The 22,073-nt window shown below is 32.2% G+C and overlaps 2 protein-coding genes across 4 annotated transcripts in view; both read left to right on the top strand.

Annotated features, from left to right (window-relative positions):
• Positions 1–2,697, top strand: part of LOC139520922 (negative elongation factor A-like) — a 32,576-nt gene extending 29,879 nt beyond the window's left edge. For both annotated transcript variants that reach the window (XM_071314005.1, XM_071314006.1), the window contains 2 exons: positions 1,734–1,833; positions 2,463–2,697. In XM_071314005.1, the coding sequence (XP_071170106.1) occupies positions 1,734–1,833; positions 2,463–2,641 (279 nt within the window). In that variant the 3' untranslated portion in view covers positions 2,642–2,697. The remainder of the gene's footprint in view (positions 1–1,733; positions 1,834–2,462) is intronic.
• Positions 2,698–8,213: 5,516 nt separating this feature from the next.
• Positions 8,214–21,249, top strand: LOC139520920 (NHL repeat-containing protein 2-like). 2 transcript variants are annotated; one of them, XM_071314002.1, is made up of 11 exons: positions 8,214–8,357; positions 10,027–10,190; positions 10,982–11,571; positions 12,344–12,478; positions 12,755–12,887; positions 13,395–13,488; positions 14,330–14,555; positions 17,135–17,260; positions 18,233–18,424; positions 18,920–19,112; positions 19,812–21,249. In XM_071314002.1, exons 2-11 carry the CDS (start codon positions 10,034–10,036, stop codon positions 20,048–20,050), a joined length of 2,085 nt encoding a protein of 694 aa, XP_071170103.1. In that variant the 5' UTR covers positions 8,214–8,357; positions 10,027–10,033; the 3' UTR covers positions 20,051–21,249. The 2 variants fall into 2 exon arrangements, with proteins under 2 accessions (XP_071170103.1, XP_071170104.1); XM_071314003.1 differs by having other exon boundaries at positions 8,227–8,951.
• Positions 21,250–22,073: the final 824 nt, after the last annotated feature.

Below are 22,073 nucleotides of genomic sequence, written 5' to 3'. Positions count from 1 at the left end.
TAAGTAAATAGGAATCTATGAAATTTAAACACAAGGTTTATGACCATAAAAGAAAGGTTGGGATTGATTTTGGAAGTTTTGGTCCCAACAGTTTAGGAATAAGGGCCCCAAAGGGCCCAAAATTAAACTTTTCAAAAATTGAATCCTTAGGGTTCTTTGATATGCTGAATCTAAAAATATACTTAGATTTTTGGATTATTGGCCGAATTTTCAAGTTGGTCTAAATTGGAGTCCAAAATTAAACTTTGTTTGATTTCATCAAAAATTGAATAATTGGGGTTCTTTGATATGCCAAATCTAACTGTGTATGTAGATTCTTAATATTTGGTCCCGTTTTCAAATTGGTCTACATTAAAGTCCAAACAGTCCAAAATTGAATTAAGTCTGATTTTAACAAAAATTGAATTCTTGGGCTTCTTTGATATGCTGAATCTAAACATGTACTTAGATTTTTGATTATGGGCCCAGTTTTCAAGTTGGTCCAAATCAGGATCCAAAATTATTATGTTAAGTTTTGTGCAATAGCAAGAAATTTTCAATTGCACAGTATTCAGCAATAGCAAGAAATCTTCAATTGCACAGTATTGTGCAATAGCAAGAAATTTTCAATTGCACAGTATTGCGCAATAGCAAGAAATTTTCAATTGCACAGTATTGCGCAATAGCAAGAAATCTTCAATTGCACAGTATTGTACAATAGCAAATATTTTCAATTGCACAGTGTTGCGCAATAGCAAGAAATATCTAATTGCACAATATTGTGCAATAGCAAGAAATTTTCAATTGGAGTTATCTTTCTTTGTCCAGAATAGTAGTTGAATCAACTTAAATCATTTTTTACACAATATACAATGTATATTCACTTTTACTTCCAACTGATAAATTCAAACAATCTTTACCATTCAGTGATAACAAGCACTTTTTTACATTTTAATATGTATTTAAATGAGTAGTTATTGTTGCAAACTCCATTAGAAATTTGAATTGAGATCATTTTTGGAAGAAGAAAAAGGGGGATGTGAAAAAAAATTGAGGGGGGGGTCAATTTTTTTCATTTCAGACTTCATAAATAAAAAGAAAATTTCTTCAAACATTTTTTTGAGAGGATTAATATTCAACAGCATAGTAATTTTTAAGTTCATTAGACCACATTCATTCTGTGTCAGAAACCTATGCTGTGTCAACTATTTAATCACAATCCAAATTTAGAGCTGAATCCAGCTTGAATGTTGTGTCCATACTTGCCCCAACCGTTCAGGGTTCAACCTCTGCGGTCGTATAAAGCTGCGCCCTGTGGAGCATCTGGTTTTACATACTGTAAATTCAGAAATTATTTTTATTATTGCGAAAAATGTGACAGTGTTATGTCATTTGTAGCAGTACTCAAAGTTTATAAATAAACTATGACCTGTGAGGCCTCAGCATTTTTTATTTACTTGAGCCTAACTCAATAATTGCAATAATTCAAACTCGCATATTGAAATTTCTTATATGAATAATAGGATTTTTCTCAATATCGCAAAAAATTAAAATCACATTTTAGTCTAAAATGATAAAATTGCAATTATAAATGCATGCAATAATTTCTGAATTTACAATATTGTATTTAGATCTTGTCAATGATTAATACTGTCTGGCCAACAAAACCTGTAAACCTTTCAAACTACCTATAGATTTAATTTCAGAAAAAGTCACAATTATTAAGACTGTTATAAAATGTTCTTTTATTTCAGAGAGAACAAATGTTAGAAGCACAAGAAATGTTTAGAACATCAAACATTGTGACGAGACCTGAAAAGGCATTAATTTTAGGGTTTATGGCTGGTTCCAGAGGTAGGTTAGACATGTTATAAAGTTCAGATCTTGTATGCTCTTATCAACTTTGAGTGAAAGGAAGTTATTTGTTGAACCAAATATGGATCTGCCTTCTTATCAGTAACATGATTAAGAGAGATCAAGCTAGTCAAGGTGATTGTAAAAACAACCTGATAGCTATGCAAAACATTTGAATCAATTTGTTTGTGATTCCAGGTGGAAAGTTAAAAAAAAACATAGAAGTGTAGGTAGCCTTTATTCATCTGACCAAACTTTCTGTTCGAATGCATTAAAGGAGATGTTGGGTATATGTCAATGAGTCACACATCCAACAACAAAAATAAACAAAACACATCTTGAGGAAACATGCAGTCATCAAAAATATACAATATTTCAAGCTTTAAATCATACTGAGTAGTAAACTACATTTGGTATTTCAATAATTTCAAGATGCATTTCTTTCTGCACATTTATTGTTATAGGTTTTGGATAGTATGACATTGAAAGTTTAGTGAGTTTGTTCTTAGTTATGTTTTCTTGATACTTGTGCCCTATTATTTAAGCTTAATTAGATGACAAGTTAGTTCTTCACTTTAACCAGAGCCTTCAGCAAGAACAGTATTTGATATATTTTATTTTTGTTGTAGATAACCCATGCCCTCAACAAGGTCATATTTTAAGTATACGACTTAGTGAAACAAAAGAGATGGTACTACAGGCAGATAGTACAAGTAAACCTATGTTAGCTGATGTGTTTTTCCAAATGAACTATCAAACTGGGGAATGGAAAAGGATTAAAAAATATCGGGAATGTGAACAATTATAAATTGTTGCAATTGTTATTGTTATTTATTAATAAAATGTCATGTGTTGTTTTATAAATTTGTGTCAGCTATATTTGTAGTATTTATTTACCTCTTGAATTCTGACCCGAGATGTTCAATTCTAGTACTGATAATTTCTGGCATGCATTCATTATTGTGATTTTGTCAATTTAGACTAAAATGCGATTTCATTGTTTGTGATAGTGTGACAAATCGCGTTTAATTCATATAAAAAGTTTCAAAATGCAAGTTTAAATTATTGCGATTATGATCCTGTCGCATTTTTCGCAATAATTTCTGAATTTACAGTAATAGATTTCATTTTTTTGAAAAGCTTTTCTGAAAATAGAGGAATGCTGGGAGAAAATAGCACTTTATGATTGGTTGGTGATTGTTTATTGTCATTTCAGCAAAGGCACTTTATGATTGGTTGGTGATTGTTTAATGTCATTTCAGCAAAGGCACTTTATGATTGGTTGGTGATAGTTTAATGTCATTTCAGCAAATGCACTTTAAGATTAGTTGGTGATTGTTTAATGTCATTTCAGCAAAGGCACTTTATGATTAGTTGGTGATTGTTTAATGTCATTTCAGCAAATGCACTTTAAGATTAGTTGGTGATTGTTTAATGTCATTTCAGCAAAGGCACTTTATGATTAGTTGGTGATTGTTTAATGTCATTTCAGCAAAGGCACTTTAAGATTGGTTGGTGATTGTTTAATGTCATTTCAGCAAAGGCACTTTAAGATTAGTTGGTGATTGTTTAATGTCATTTCAGCAAAGGCACTTTAAGATTAGTTGGTGATTGTTTAATGTCATTTCAGCAAAGGCACTTTAAGATTAGTTGGTGATTGTTTAATGTCATTTCAGCAAATGCACTTTAAGATTAGTTGGTGATTGTTTAATGTCATTTCAGCAAAGGCACTTTATGATTAGTTGGTGATTGTTTAATGTCATTTCAGCAAAGGCACTTTATGATTGGTTGGTGATTGTTTAATGTCATTTCAGCAAATGCACTTTAAGATTAGTTGGTGATTGTTTAATGTCATTTCAGCAAATGCACTTTATGATTAGTTGGTGATTGTTTAATGTCATTTCAGCAAAGGCACTTTATGATTGGTTGGTGATTGTTTAATGTCATTTCAGCAAAGGCACTTTATATAGATATAGGAAGATGTGGTGTGAGTGCCAATGAGACAACTCTCCATACAAATAACAATTTAAAAATTAAACCATTATAGGTTAAAGTACGGCCTTCAACACGGAGCCTTAGCTCACACCGAACAACAAGCTATAAAGGGCCCCAAAATTACTAGTGTAAAACCATTCAAACGGGAAAACCAACGGTCTAATCTATATAAACAAAACGAGAAACGAGAAACACGTATATATTACATAAACAAACGACAACTACTGTACATCAGATTCCTGACTTAGGACAGGTGCAAACATTTGCAGCGGGATTAAACGTTTTAATGGATCCAAACCTTCTCCCTTTTTCTGAAACAATAGCATAACATCACAACAAAGAAAAATGATTGGTTGGTGATTGTTTAATGTCATTTCAGCAAAGGCACTTTATGATTGGTTGGTGATTGTTTAATGTCATTTCAGCAAAGGCACTTTATGATTGGTTGGTGATTGTTTAATGTCATTTCAGCAAATGCACTTTATGATTAGTTGGTGATTGTTTAATGTCATTTCAGCAAAGGCACTTTATGATTGGTTGGTGATTGTTTAATGTCATTTCAGCAAAGGCACTTTATATAATATTTTGTTTGCACAAAATGTATTCATATATTATTGGTAGTAATTTTTGTCACGTTTCTATTCATGAGTTAAGAGGGGAAAAAAGAACCTTGCAATTTAAAGCCAACATCTTTTTTTTGTGAATAATCCATTTGACTATAAGAGTGTGGTGTAGACTTTACCCTTTCTGTATGCCTTGTAATTGCAACTCCTTTTTAATGACTAAACAATTAATAATATATTACACAGTTGAAGGGACAGCCTAAGGATCCAAGTCCAAAATGTAAGGGGAGATAAATCTAATTACTGCTTTTAATATGTGTGATGAGCTGTTCCTTTGGCTTGTAAACACAACTCCTCCTAAGCAGCTCGAAATATTATGATGACACATAACCTAATTGTAAAAAAACTAATTGAGGATGTGTTTAAAGTAATATATCCTGGTTCCAAGTGTTACAGGCAAAAATCAAAAATTACTTCCTTTTTCTTTAATAATAAAATTAAGATTGGAAATGGGAGATGTATCAAAGAGACAACAACCTGACCATAGAGAAGAAAACAGATGACGCCCATCAAAGGGTCTTCAACAAAGAGAGAAAATGTGAACTAGTTCAGTGAAAATGGACCTCATACATTACTCCAAAACATATAAATGAACTAAAATTAAAAATCTCCTGACTTGGGACAGGTGCAAAATTGCAACAGGGTTTTAGATCTCAACCCTCCCCTATACCTCTAGCCACTGAGAAAAAAACAAAACAAAGCAATACCCACAGTAAAACTCACTTAAAAAGAAGTCGGAGTCTGATGACAGAATAGGTAACAAAAGAATTTAATCAAAATGACAATGATACATAAATTAACATACTTTATTATTAGGACTACTAGCAGTTACTGACATGCCAGCTCCAGACCTAAATTAAACTGATTGAAAGCTTTATATCTTCATCATATGAAAATAAAGTACACTCCCTCCTGTTAGGGGTTTAGTATTATAGCATCTTAAAATATATGAGAGAAGAACATAACCAGTATCATGCCAACATCTGGTTTTAGAATAATTGTGTTTATTTCTGATACAAAGACCCTATGAGTAAATCAATATTACATGTTATACCAAAATATGCCTTCTTTAATGACTCAACAACAGCACCTCAATCATATCCTCTCTAAACAAGTCTGCATAAAGGCACGCCCAACCCAGAGGGGAATGCCAAAACTTTTATGCTGTGTAAAGGATATCACCACAATAGATTGGACATGAAACACCTGAACGCTCAAAATGTCTGCATGATGATTAATACTTACAAATGATGTCCCTGTACTGAGGATAAGTAGTACATGTATTACTAGACAGGAGATAGGTAATAGATAAGTTGAACCTAAAAATACTGTAGAAATAGTGTGGAAACATACAAAAAAATAATAATAAATTGCCAGATGATAAAAAAACATATGAAATGACAAATGTAACCACACAAGAGACAGATTAAGATTACTCTGTGTAGTATGAATTGACACACATCATCATACAACTTGACATTTTAACAAAAAGTTTCTGAAGCCAAGGTAGTCCCATATTATGCTGGAAAAAAAGCATTGTATGTATAATTTTATATGCTGATGAAATAGTTGTGATTCATAATTGGAACAACTATTCACATAATAAGAAAATACCAGATATAATTTGCTATTTTTGTTGATATTACCAACACTATGAGGGTCGTAATGGCAGAGCTGTCAAGTTTTCTTGAAGCAAATGCGTGAGATAGGCAAAAATCGTAAAGATTAAAGAGAAAAAACACTTGCGTGAGACTTAGCAGTACTGTAATGGGGGTAGCTTCATGACGAATAACGGTAAAAGTTCTTGCCAAATGATGTTAATGATAATTTTTGGTGTATGACGATAAAATAAAAACATCGACTGATTTTAACGAATCACGTTAAATTTTTTCCAAAAATGACGGTAACGATCATTATTTGAGACCCCTGACAATTCACAATTAGGTTATTTTGACGAATCACGGTAAAATTTTAACCAATTTGAGGCTAAGGCTAGCCAAAAATGACCGTTTGACGCCTGACGTTACAGGGCATTACTGCCCTCCTAAATGCTCAATGCACATATTTATAGTGAGATTGCAAGTTGCAACATCTAGCATAGATGACATAAGAAACTTCAAACTGGTAGTAGAAACTGTCTTGTACTTGCAGATGGATTAGAGTTATCGCTGTGACATTGAAAAGACCAGAAATACAAAGCTTGTTCCTTTGCTTTTTGTTTTTTGTGAATCGATACATTTTTGTCTGGGATTCATCATTGTAATTTTTTATATTCACTTTTGTTAATACTATTATTCAGAAATTATTTATACATTTAAATTAGTGAGCAAAAATGTGACATGATGTTCATCCAAGGAAAAAAAAAAAACACTTTTGATTAACACTGAATCAGAGACAATTGTATATAAATATGTCTCTTATATGACTTAATTCATTAAATTTCGTGCATGGGTACCAATTTTTTTGGATATAAAAATAATGTATTTTCATTGATACTTGCTTTTTTGGTTTTACAAGAGTCTGCAAATAACCATTTCATGACAATTGTTATGTGACTTTCACACTTTTTTTGCCAGTAATATGATCACTATATTTTATTTGTTGGACTTTTGCAGTGTGTTAACTTGGTATTAAAGACAGGGTTCATTGTATAACTTTTAAAATAAATAATCAGTCCCTAGATTTACTGAAAAATGAAAATCATGCTTCAACAGTGAAGAAAATGTGTAATGTGTCGTCATTATAGTCCACAAAAAATAAAATTAAAACACCCAAAACAAATCATCTTAGTCCCCCCTACCAGTGTATCAAATAGTTGACTCGCCCTTTTCAAACATTTTTCTGGATATAATTAAAATGGCTCAAGGTCATACTCGTGAGGCACAGATCAGAATTATGTTTATATATAGACATCTATAATTCGATTTCAGGATATCCAGAAATATCAATTTGAAAAAGGGAAATTGTGTATGTTTGAGAAAATTTGCATTCACAGAAATCATGCTGTGTTAATGTCCAGTGGAAAATATTTAATGTTTATTTAGGACAAACACGAAAGGGCCAGGCGTCGTCAACTAAACTTACAAATGTTATTCATGTTTAACAGAGCGTACAGAATTTTAGCTATTTGAAATAAAATTTCAAACTAATTTCGGTTTATCCATCCAGTCAGTATCAAATTTTTGGGAGTAGTCCAAGGTAATTTCAGCTATTTATGATTCTTCTGGGAGCATATCGAAATATGATTTTATTTAAATGCATAATTTCATAAAGCTTTAAAAAAAAAAAAATTTAACTCGGCAATTGAAAAAAAATAAAAAATAGTGTCAAGTGCCAAAGGCGAGGCAAAGGCGCAAGTCTCACCAAGGATTTGTATAGTCTTACTTTACTGATAGTGGCGGATCCAGATGGGGCGCGTTCAGGGGGTTGAAACCCCCCGCCTTTTTTTTGGACGATCAATGCATTTTAATGGAGAAATAAAGTTGGAACACCCCCTTTTAATCCTTGGTTGGGACGCAAACACCCCTTTTTTATAAATGGCTGGATCCGCCCATGCTGTACAAATTCTTGGTCTCGCAAGTGAAAAAAAACACCAAAACCAACTTGTTTTTAAATTTCATTATTTCAAAAGATTATTGGCATTGTTCAACCTCTTTATTATACAACAGCATCACTTTGATACTTTGAAAGTGTAAAAGTCCTAAAGTTTTTTGTTTAAAGTTAAAAAAAAATTAGACTTAATTTCCGTATTTAACACAGATCAGTTCCGTTTTGGTTAAAAAGTTACTTTTTGTATTTCCGGGAAACACAAAACTTAGAAAAAAATTGCATTGAGACATAGTATCCAAAACAACTTTTGTAAAGGTTTATAAGCCATTATTTTCGTGTGAATACGACAATTTTAAAGTAAGTTTTAAGAAAATCTACATTGCAAAACGGCCCTTAAATAAAAAGTTTTAAAAAGGGGGAGGGTCAAGGAATTCTACCGACTACCGTCATGAGTCAGGTCAGGGTTTGCGTACTCATGATGACCAAGTCAATACCATTATGATGAATCTTCTTATTTGACCAGGAGTATGTATTTTTCACTTTAAAATTTTGTTTCAAAGCTGCTAGGGTATAGTGGTATCCAATCCATGAACACACCCTTAAATAAATAATGGAGATGCGTCATCACTAGCAAACATTTGAATGTACAATCCACCACCAAAGACAAATCCCCAACTCATCACCACAGAAGTGCTAGGAGACCTGGAAGTCTGTAATTATGATGGAGGGAGCTGAAGTACTAGTCATCTCAGTGGGAACCGACAAACTGAAGAAGTATTTGAAGATAGACCACTTTGAGTTCATCCGTCTAAGGAAAAAACTAGTCAATTGCGCGCCTTTATGACGTCATTTATCAGACCGAGGGAATTGCCTGTATCCCTGCACTATTTACCTTCATCAAGCGTCTTAGTGATCATCATTGTGCAGGATATTAAAATACAAATAATGTTTGTAAGTACTTAATCGCAATCCCCGAATGACAGTAGTGCTGTTTGTTAATTATGAGAATTTAATTTGCCGAATAATTTGTGTAATATAGTATGATAGTTTTCCAATCACTTGCTCAACATTGGAACGGAAGTGACGATGCCCCTAAACACACAAATGATGTTCAATAAAACCTGAGTTTGACGGAAATGCATTGAACTCGAAAGTTGTCTATTGGGACCCAAGCCTGTCTGTCAAAACAGCTGTTGGACGTCTGAGTAATCTCAGACTAATTTGAAGATTGATCTCCTGGTGAAATTAGGGGCAACTTAATTGACAAACCGAATCCCACTAAGTTGTTCGTACACATTCCAGTTTAAACTCCAGTTTTGGGAGTAGAGATGTGTGTTGGAGGGTGAAAATCACTGTTCTAATGTACTTAACATGCTTAAATTTCAAGAGCCCAGAGTCAGAACCGAACCTGTTGTCTTCAGCACTGTAATGTACTTAACATGCTTAAATTTCAAGAGCCCAGAGTTGGAATCGAACCTGTGGTCTTCAGCACTGTAGCCATCAGTCTTAACCACTATCAATGTTGAACCTTGAAAAACATTGTCAGCATGCAAATGATGTTATATGACTACCTTATATGCAGGAAAGTTGGGCAAGAAGCTAAAGACCAATACAGCATTGATACAGTGTTTCCAAGAATAACTGCTTCTCTGGATCAACAACATCGAACATGTCATCTGCATTAAATATAAACATATGGGTGGTGTTATGGTTCTTTACTTTCAAGTGACATTAAACCTCAGGATGAAGGGGTTAAAAAAAGAAAAGTGACTGAATATTTTATTAAAGTGGAAACATTTCAAATTATTCCATGTACATTATTAACCTGTAGGAAAGATTTTAAAATGCCACATGATTGATATGACTTTTTCAACTTTGAAATTGTAACAGTCATTAATATATCCGAATCCCCACAATATATTAACCTACTTCTTAGATGATGATCATGATGATACATCATAAAATATTTTTTGTTAGTTTTAAGTCATTATGTTAATGTACATGTATTGTTAAATGATTTTTACAGATTAAACATGGCTGACTTGATGGATCTATTGACATTGTGTTCAGAACTAGATGAAGATCTGTCAAATCTAAGAAGGGGAGATAATCAAAGAAAGGAAAGAATAAGAAAACATATACATACAGTAGATACTAAACTGAAATACCAGGTTTCAGACTTTGCGAAAGGTAGATAAATGTATCTGGGTTTTACATTGCATTGAATAACAAAAACAGATCATCATGAGCTTAAGGTGGTACCCAGCACTTTCACTAAATTCAATTGGCTCGTTTAATTTTCATAAAATTTTGACAAAGTATTTACTTTGACCCTTTGACAAAAATATAAATCTGTCAAACAACGAATTTGAAGACTTTCCCCTCGAGCTTTGTGATCTGGAAAAAAATTTCAAAAAAATTGAACCAATCGTTTTATCAGAAAAAACACACTGGTTATATAGCAGTTTGACAAACACTTATTTTGATCATTGAGAAGCTTAATATTCCCTTGAAACACAACGTAATTAAAACGTTTAGAAGATTTTACACAGTTTTCTCCCTGTAGTGTTAGGTACCCCCTTAAAATATATATCATGTATCACTTTTGATGCAAATTATCTTTGTTTATCCAGGGACATGTCTATGTCATGCATGTGGTTTATCATAGAGCCCAATGCTCATGCTATTTGGACACTCTGGCAAACATGTTGCTTTAATAACTGTCACTTGAATAGAAAAGAAAGAATATAGGATATCCATCCATGACACAAAATGAGTGTGCACATCAAACACAAAGGAACAGTCCTTTTATTGCTGTTCTTCATTCCAAAGTCACAGCGGGGCCTTCAATTTTGTAAAAAAAAAATTAAAGGAGTGATTGTAAAGGGATTCCTTTGACGAATTTTCAAATAAGACTACCTCTTCAGAATGATACATGATTATACATTACACATCCTGAAATTTCTTTGTTTTATTTTCAGATTTACAGTGGCTAAATATAGCATCATCCTTATCACTCTACGAACATTTAAATGGAAATATTGTAGTTTTGGACTTCTTTACCTATTGCTGTATAAATTGTGTTCATGTTCTACCAGATCTGGAGAAGGTAGAACAGAAATATTCACTCAATGATGGGGTAGTCATCATTGGTGTTCATTCTGCCAAATTTGAAAATGAAAAAGTGTCTGCCAACATTCTGAGTGCAATACTACGATACAACATTCACCATCCCGTAGTCAATGACCATGATGCTGTACTTTGGAACAAACTTCAGATTCAATGCTGGCCAACTTTTGTTGTGGTTGGACCAAAAGGTCAGTTTCTTCAAACATTTGTTGGAGAAGGCCACAGAGAAAATTTATTAGAGTTTATAGATGAATCATTGGAATATTTTAAAGACATGATAAATCCTTGTGATTTGAAATTATCTTTAGAGAAGGATAAAATAAATGAGACTCCTCTTCAGTTTCCAGGGAAAGTTACCACTTCTAATGATGGTAAAATATTGGTAGTATCAGATACAAGCCACCATAGAATTTTAGTGTTGTCACAATTAGGTGTTGTACAGGTATACATATCTCATTTCTTCTAATCATCCTTTATATTTATGAATGCTATCACATTCATAAAATTGAAGTAACATTACATTAAAACAAGTACAGATACCGTAGTTTATAAAATTTATGGTCCATAGACCATAACATACTGTCCAAATAAATGCAGTAATTCGTGTACACCATTATTCACATGTACTATACTAATACAAAAGCTACCTTTAAACATTTTGATGACAAATTGTACATAGATTTTAATCATTTATTAAATGGTTGTTGTAAATATAAAGGGGATACAAGTGTGAGCTGTATGATTAACTACAGTACAGTGTTTGTCTTTATGAACAATACATGTACCTCTCATGTACATTGAAGATATTTATTTGGTAGTATGAACTTGCTTGTACACAGGCACTTGTCTCAGAAAAAAATTTCTATATACATGTACCTTAATATAACATTAAGGTATACAATGGTATAGAGGGGAAAAAATTCTGAGACAAGTGCCTGTGTGCAAGTACTTTACATTTCCCACTCAAAAATATGTGTCTTTTTTGTAAATTTTGTCCTGACTATCTCAGTGAACATTATTAGTATGCATGTATTTGGATGATCTAACATTTCAAATTCATCAAATACAATGCATGTTGCTATCAAATCATTTAAACACCAAAAACATGACTTGACTTTGTGATGCTTTAAATTTTTAACTTTTTAGGTCTTATTGCCTAATTTCTTTCTTCGTCTGATTTTTTTTGGCATCATCATGTGTATTTTTATCTGCAGCACTGTATTGGAGGTAATGACAGAGGTAATATAGATGGTAGTTTTACACAGGCCAGATTTAATTCTCCACAAGGTGTAGCCATCAATGGAGATATTGTGTATGTAGCTGACACAGATAATCATACAATTAGAGAGGTTTGTTTCTAATTTAAAAATGTAGCTCGAAATGCAGGATTTAACATGTAAAGCAACAAAGCTTTGAATAAATTGTGTATTCCTAAACATACTATTCCTTTCAAAGTCTGGTATCAGATTGACATTCAGAATATGTGTGAAATTTTTAATATTCATTTCAATGGTGAAATGAGCACAAATTATTAATGTGTAAAGTATTATCAACTTAGACAAAAAATAACAAATGAAGATTATAAAAAAACAAATGTTTCTTTTAATGATTTTTATATTTTTTAGATCAATTTGACCTCCAAAACAGTAAGGACATTGGCAGGAACAGGATTTCAAGGTCAGGATAAAGAGGGAGGTAAATCTGGAACTAATCAAGAGTTATCCTCCCCATGGGATGTAGTTCTTGGAAAATCTCCAGGTAAGTACAATTTTCCATTGAAAACTTTACAGGATTTTAAGAAAAAGAACTTCTTTAAAGTGTAACGTGCAAATATCATTAGTTTGGTTTGATATTTTATCATATAATTTAGATTTTAAGTTTGGAATAAAGACTACAACTACTTTAAAATCAAATTGATCTGCCTCTGAATGCAGGGCATGTAACAAGATATTTGTTGTTAAATTAGATTTCTGACTTGAATTAAAAATTTTATGACAAGATTTAGCAAAATTTCACTATATTTGTTATGAATGAAAGAAGATATATTTCAATGCAATAAAACAGCAACCCAACAACACAGAAAAAAGCAAAATATATATAGAGGGTACAAAAGTCTTAACAATAGATGGGTGTATTCTCATTGATGTAATAATAGTAGACTAGAACATTTTCAACAAGAGTAATGTAGGCATTATCAAAATTGATTTAAAACTTTGTGCCACTCATGTTTTACTTTACACATGTTCAAACTTTTTTCTTCTTCAGGAAGTGATAATGAAAATCTATTATATATAGCCATGGCTGGAACTCATCAAATCTGGGTCTACTTCTTACAGGATAGTGACTGGTTAAAAGGAAGGTTTGTTTTGTTTTAATTCCAACAGATTTATTTCAGGCATATTTCAATGTTTCATTTATTTATTTATTTCAATATAAAGTGGAAACCGTATTTAGAAAACTAGGGATAGTTATTGTTAGAGTGGTTTTCCCTTTTAATCTAAAAAAAAATGGTAAGAGACATGAATTAATGTTTCAAATTCCATGGGATCTTTAGCTACTTTAAGAATAGTAGTGGATGTGGGAAACTATGATAACATCTGATAGCTTTCAAAAGTTTGATAACATTACTTATTTATAAAATTCATGACAGAATTTTAATAAATGATGTCCTCTTAAATTTATAATAAAATATTGTACCATACATTAAAATTATGAAAAAAATAATATAAAAGATATAAGAAGATGTAGTATAGTGCCAATGAGACAACTCTCCATCCAAGTCAAAAATAAACCATTATAGGTCAAAGTATAGTCTTCAACACAGAGCATTGGCTCACACCAAACAGTAAGCTCTAAAGGCCCCCCAAAATTGACTAGTGTAAAACAATTAATACAGGAAAACCAACAGTCTCATCTATATAAAAAACAAGAAATGAGAAACATTTATAAACCAAATCAACAAACAACAACCACTGAATGTCAGGTTTATTTAAGTATAGCTAAGATGTCACCACCTTGCATCAGAAGTTGTTTAAAAAAACTCTCTAAAGCAACTTAATCTATCTGGACTGAGCTTGACCAAATTTATATTAATGTTGTCTACCTTTCAAACTGTTTCAATCTTATAAACCACACAAAAACAGGGTCACTGTGGCTAAAATTAGGATTAAAATTTAATTATTTTCTTGTTTTTAATACAGTCAGCATTCGGCTGGAACTTGTCTGAGATTTTCTGGAAGTGGACAGGAGGAAAATAGAAACAACAGCTACCCTACTAAAGCTGGATTTGCTCAGCCATCAGGTTTGGTTCTATCACCAACACTTGGTTTAATGTTTGTAGCAGACAGTGAGAGTTCTACTGTTAGAAAGGTGTCACTAAAAGATGGGGGTGTCAAAGCTTTGGTTGGAGGAGAGTTTGATCCAATGGTATGCATATAAAGTTATTTATATTCAACTATCATTGAAAATAGCAGATATTTTTGAAAAGTTTTAACCAATTTCTTCTGTAAAAAAGCAGCAACTAAAAAAATGTTCATCTGATCTTAAAAAGAGGTGGAAGACATTAAGGGAACATTTAAAACTCATAAGTCGAAAAAAAAAAACCTGACAAAGCAATGTTAAAAAAAGCACCATAAAACACAAGCCTACAAAACATTTTTTTATTTTTTTTCAATCATGAATAGCTTTAAGGGCTATTCCAGTAAAATTTACCTAGGAGGGGCGGAACGCCGACGATATTTTTTTTCATAGGTGGGGGTTATCAACATAATTGTATTCTGGAGGGTGGTGGTCCCGATTTAAATTCATTTCTGTTGGTGGGGGGTTTCTGAATGATAGGTTAAACATATTGTTCCCCCTGTTATGAAGGAAGATTCTCCTGAAAAGGTCATCCGACTGCAAATAAAGTTGGCAGACCACTAATTTTAAGCGTCCGTTTGTGTTCTTGTCAAACCAGTGATCGGGAAGGACGTGCCCCCTGCGCCTATAGCGCATATTGATAAGAAATGGCGCATACAGTGACAAATGTAAGCGCCCACGTGGCGCACGATACTTTTCACTTCGTTTCGAAACGTTTAGATATCGTCAAATGAATTTCCGATCGTGTTCCATGCCGCCATGTGTGTGTACACAACTGTGTAATGTTCCTCCAATAATAGGAGCACCTATATATTTTTGGGACGTCTCGGATGTTTACCTATGATAATAGAACCATGCGATTTCACGTCTCGGGTGTTTTCCTATTGTAATAATAAAACCATGCGGTCTAACTGATAACCCGAAAAACGTAATTAACCATCATTCATGATATATATTTTTTTTATAAACAACTTTAAATTTGTTAAATTTGGTTAGTACAGACGAGATTTAGCCCTTATAATAATCTCATTTAGTTTAGCTTGCTATTATTTCGATTGAAGAACCCCAAAGACTTTTTAGGAATATAGTTTTTGTCTCCATAAAAGACGCTTAACTGTCCTTGTCATTTTTTGGTCTTTGGCTCATTTTGACATTTTGTAAACATGACTTCTTCAGCGATTTGTTGTTTTGTTCTATGAATTAATGGTACTCTATACTGTTATTCTTGTCACCGTGATGAAGATATAATGATACAAGAAGTGCAGAGGAATTGCCTGAAATGTCCTCTGATACGAAACGTCTGGAATAAGTATGGTATCGACGAAGAACCAAATTTAATGTAAAAAAATCCAACATGAACATGAACAGTTTAAACATTGTAAATAAAGGTTAACTTAAATATTGTTGCGGTTGGAAGAAGTTATTGTATATTCATTGAAATTGAAATGGCAGAATTTGCTGTACTTAAATCTCTTTCCTTGCAAAGAATATGTCCTTAATAAGGTGGACTGGCCAATACTTTGCAATTTTTGTCCCAAATAATATTTTATTGCATACAGTTTATAACAACTTCAAGTACCCTCTCCCTTGTATACCGTCTCCCCACAAAAAAATATGTGTGGGTGACATCCAAACTATGCGGTCCATAAAAAAATATTTATATTTGGCACAGACAATTAGATTTTTATTGCGCATGTTGCGTGGGTGGTATTGAAGGAAAAAAATGGCCTAATTTTTGCGGAAAAATATGGCCTTGTTACACAGGAGAGTATATCATCTTCCTCAACATTTGCCTATTGAAAAAAAAATGTATATAAGAAATACAAAAAATAAAAAAAGGATTACATTGTGCCTACCAAAAATATTTTATGGCTCAAACTAAACTCTGAAACATCAAATGGTTGGTGCCAACCAGTTTCCCCACCTGAAGAATATGTCGTACCTGAAAATGTTATTGACAGTTTTAAAAATAAAATGGGCCATAATTAAAATCGCACCCCCCTTTTTCGGTCACTGTGAGCTATTGTCGTCATGTTGCATCTGTCTTCTGCTGCTCCATAACATTGTTACATGTTTCATTTTATATTTTAATAGCAACATAGCTAGTATAAAAAAGAAGATGTGGTATGATTGCCATTGAGACCAGAGGCGGATTTAGGGGGGGGGGGCCCTGGCCCCCCCTTTTTGGATGCACTGAAATAGATAAACCAACAAATTTTACATTTATTTGACAGGATGCAACATTTTTGTATACTTTAAAAAACTAGCTAACTTTTATTTTTTTTCTCTAGGTAGGGGGTCTTGGAAGAAAATACATGTTCTAGGTGGGGGTGTATTTTTTAAATCTTTTCCATAGGTGGGGGGTCAAAAAATAAGTGGCGTTCCACCCCCTGGATAATTTTTACTGGAATAGCCCTAACACAATACAAATGTCCCATTTGCAATTAAAAAAACACTAAAGTTACCTAGTGGAGATGACCTATTGTGAATTTCATAGATTATTCATAAATTAGTGTTCACAACCAGAAAGGAACATTTTGTTTCTGCCTATATTCAATTATGTACTTAATGCTTAACTTAACAAAACTGTATACATGTATACAGCAGGTTTAGGTCTTATTTTTCTTTATCTATTATTTTTTGTACAGAATTTATTTGCATATGGAGACAAAGATGGTAAAGGCTATGACTGTAAACTACAGCATCCATTAGGAGTTACCATAGTGACAGAAGAAAATGGACCATTGCTGGTTGCTGATTCATATAATCATAAGGTATTTTAAACCTCATAGACTGCCTAGTTTGTCTCTTTGTAGTGATTGTCTCAAGTCAATGAGTTCATGGGTTTGTTCCCTTGGCATGATCTCTGCTAAGCACTCAGCATTAGGAGTTTGAGCAAAGACTGATAATGTGTTATTGAAGGATGGCATGTCTTTCTGCAGACTGTTACCTTATGAACTAGCTCGTTGAAAATCAGACTCAGCAGTTAAGCCTAGCACAAGGTACTAAGTGTCATTAATAAAATACTACTAGTATATTATTCTGATATTTTTATAACATTATACCTAAAAAAAACATAACAAGAATAAAAAAAAGTATTGAACAGTACACCAGCCATCAATACCTTACTCTTATCACTCTTACATATAATAAATGTACAAAGACAAACAACAACAAACAACGTTTGGTCAAGATAGAAAGCTGGTACATTCACAAATATAAATCTACCTCATGTCAGGTCTAATGACTATTTTATACCTGACTGACATCTCTCTTTACTTTCATTTTCCGCTCATTTGTGATAAGACACATGATGAAGTCTTGGTTTGTGTTAAATATTGGTAAATATATCTGTAAACTTTTACAAGGTTTTTATTTTACAATTGCCTTTAGTTTTACATGTTTTATAGATGGATATTTTTTATTCTCTGCCATATTGTTGGGCATTTTTTTCAGTTCTCAGCATAATTTGTAGTCACATCAACTTGAAACTGAGTGCGCATATTCATTATGATGTAAACTTTAAAAATGTATGCAAAATATGAGTTTTGATCCATATTTCATGGTTCACTGAACATCTCTATGGATTCCATCACACATATTCTTTATCTCATTTATTATGCGACATAATGACTTTAATAATAAGAGATTTTATTTGTGGATAAAATAAATTATACTACTTATATTTACTTATTGTATGATGTAACAAGTTGTGATAGTACATTAACTTTTTTTTATTTTTCCAGATAAAATCTGTTGATCTGAAAACTTCTATTTGTAAAACCGTTATTGGCCCCGAAACAGATTCAGATGGTGTGATAAAGTTCCAGCTAAATGAACCAGGTGGTCTTTGTGTATCACAGGACAAAGTTTATATAGCTGATACAAACAACCATCACATCAGAGTTCTAGATCTCAAGACACAGTCTATATCTTCTGTAAGTAAATTATTTAGAAATATAATTTCACATTTTATAAAATGTTTTTATAAGGCATTTTGGTGATGAATTGATTACCAGAAATGGAGTTCTCAAATTTTTAATGTTTATTCATGCTTTTTGGGGAAATTTTGGAAATTTGTTTATTTTCAGTTAATTTTTGATAAAGATCAAATCATAGAAATATCTCGTAAAGCTGATATTCAAGCAATGACAGAATCAAACACATTATAGAAATGAAGAATAAAAACTTGTGAACAGGTTTATAATCTAGTGAACAGGTTAAACCTAATAAACCAGTTTAGCATCTTGAACAGGTTAAACCTTATGAACAGATTTAATGTCTTGAAACAGGTTGAACCCCATGAATGGGTTTGGCACACCAGTATTTGTCAAATTTAAACTTTTTAAAATAAACCTTTTTACAGTATGAAAAATGAAAGCACAATTCCTTTTGAAATGGTCATATTAGGTAGAGAATTTTTTGTTTTTTAGCTTCCTGTTATCTTCCCAAATGATGAGACTGACTCAAAACCAAAACAGCCAATTAAGCTTAAAGGACAGATTAAAGATATGGAATGCCTTGTGTTGCCATCTATGGGTGACCTTACATTCACTTTAGAGATAACTTTACCTGAGGGATCACATTTGACAGAAGATTCTCCTTCAAGATGGGTTCTGTTATCAGGTAAATATCGTTGATAGTTTCTGATGAATGTCCAAGCTTTTCTAAAACTGATCTGTTTTACTTTTTGTTTCAACAAACTTTTGAGAATCTTCTATATACTGTGGATTCATTTATATTTGAGGATACCAATTTTCGTGAATTGAGGAAAACTTGCATTTACATGGATATTCGATTTCATGATTTTTCAAAAGTCTGCATAAACTCCTATACACAATTTGCAATTCCTTGGAAATTTGAGTTCATGGTTTTCAGGTCACCATCAAAAATCACGAAAATTGGTATCCAACGAATAATTAGAATCCACAGTAAGTCATTATGACTATCGTACACACAAGTTTGATGACCAGAACTTCATAGGTTGACATAATTATCATTAGAACAGAAAGTAGCAAGTTGTCAGATCCTTAAAAACCAAGCATGACACATCTTTGTGTCTAAATTTGATTTTGATCAATCTTATCTATGGTTGCTCCTTTTTATGAAAGTACAAATGTATGTGGACCTATGAAATCTCTTTTTGTCGTGTAAATGTGTTGATTTTTGTGTTGTACTATCCATATTTTACATGCTGTATCCTTTGCATCCTTGCATGTCAGTCTTAGAAAGATATTAAGCTCCAGTGAGAACTATTATATTTTAGTTGGTTCTTATTTATTTTCAATAACACTCAGAAAATGATTTTTTTTTTTATATTTTTAGAAAATAATGGACAATATACTGAAGAATTCAGAGGAGAAATTGCAAATGTAGAAAGTTCAGATATATGTACTGTTTCTGTCAAAGAAGATTCCAGTACATTATATTGTCAGTGTAAGGTCTTACATTGTGGTGTAGATAATGTATGTAAAATGTCACAGAAAACATTCAAACAAGTAGTCACCATAGATCCTCAGTCATCTATATCAAAGAGACACAGTCATATACACTTTAGTGTTTGAAATTACAGAATACTTCTATCAATCGGTTATACTATATAAAGTTAAACCTGTTTTAATGGTCACCTCTTTTGAGCTGTCACCTGCTTCTAACAGTTTTTTTTTTTAGATTCTCCCAAATATTTTCTGTTTGAAATAGATTTTTTTCTGTGGTCACCTAATTTTCACAGGAAATCACCCTTTTAATGTTTTTATCTACCAGTATAATCATAATGAAAAATATACTGTATGTGTTCAGTATTGATGTCAAATTGAGACTCAGAACCAGTTCACAGCAAAGATGGTGCTATAAGTGGTGAAATTGTGAAGTCCCATTTTCCCTCGACTTATACAACTCTACCGATTGAAAACATTTCCGTAATCAGACCACTCTCTTGAGCATTCACTAATGAGTGACTGCTGAATACAGGATTGACTGTAATCATCAATATGTGAGTGATAGTTTATAGTGTATAATTATTTTGTCAGTCTTCACTTGTTTGACTGTTAAATTGCTTAACCACTGCTTTTCCAACTTAAATCAGTGTTGAGGAGAGATGTATTTTGTAATCTAGTTCTTTACCACTGTTGAAGGAGTGTGAAATGGTAGAGATCTTTTAAAAATACATTCATATTTTAATTATCTATATTTAACAATTTATGTTTTAGTTTGTTATAGTCTTTTGATTTTGTTTGTTATGAATATAATTAAGTTTGAATGTAACTTTGTAACTATGCATATAATAAGAAGATATGTAAACAGACAAGTTGACAGCAACTTCAAATTTACAATACTGTTAACTAACTAACTTTCACAAGTGATTTATATTTGAGACTTTTGCTAGTAGAAAAATAATTTGAGTGTATAAATCGTTTTGTATTTTTTGAATTTCGATCTTCTCTTATATGAATACATCAAGAAATTAGAAAATCAGGAAAACAAATCTTTGTGAAGTTGAATAGACATGGCTTGATATGAAAAAAAATTGGTTTACAGGTCAGTATCATATATGCAAGATATGGCAAGAAAATCTTCACCTGATCATTTATTTTGATAATGAAAGAAGAAAATAACATGCGTTTAAAAATTGCTGAAATGCACAATATTTTTAATGCATTTATATAGATATATGAAGCTGCCTTTACGTTTTTTGTAAACTTGCTGTGATAATGATGTATTTTATATTTTTATTACATGGAACAGGTGCTATTCTGATATCAAACTTTAGTATTGTTTTTACTTACCCTCTTTACAAAAGTATGAATACAAAATGACATTTACCTATTACAAAATGAACAATTATAATAAGAATATTCCTAAAACTGGAATCCTGAGTAATCTTTTCATATAAAAGCTTATGTCAGTGGTTGTTATTTGCAAGGTACCATCCTTAAAAATTGTGGGTCTAAGAGGCTTTCAGAACAGGAAAAGGTATGGTTATTTGGGTCTAAAAGCTATCAATGATTATACAGCTATAGTCTAGAGTGACAGGAAATTTAGTGAATTATTTTGTGCAGTGCTAGTGCTTTATCTTATATTTATCCAAAATGTTCTCATAACTATCCTTTTTTGTTCCAATTTTGAAAATCTCACGTATGACATCACTTGAATCCTTATCCAAGAGTTTGTTCACATCCAGATGCAATTTGATTGTTGCATGTCAAAGTTTATGTCAACATTTACCCAAATATGTGGTTGCTGCAGGCTTACCTTGATTATCATTGTTCTGAACTTCTGACAGACTACTGTGTAACTGGGTTTCAAAATAATGTGATTCAAGTTTTAGCTTTAAGTCTAGAAGGAAAAGCTTTGGTTATTATATTTCTTGTAAAATTATGGACCTTTGAGTCTCATTAAATATCCCAAAATTGGAATTGCAAGAAATAATCCATGTGAAAGCTTTGGTCAATATGTACCCAGAATTAAAGGGCGACAAAATAGTTTACCAGTACAATGTACTTCCAAAATTATGAGTTCTTGCCATTTTAATTTAGCATAATTGCTACATATACAAGCTTGTATCAATATGCTTCCAAAAACATATTG

The sequence above is a fragment of the Mytilus edulis genome, chromosome 4 (genome assembly GCF_963676685.1).
Source record: "Mytilus edulis chromosome 4, xbMytEdul2.2, whole genome shotgun sequence".
Lineage (NCBI taxonomy): Eukaryota > Metazoa > Mollusca > Bivalvia > Mytilida > Mytilidae > Mytilus > Mytilus edulis.
Note: the sequence above shows the minus strand (reverse complement) of the source record. Positions and strands in the feature narration are given on the sequence as shown.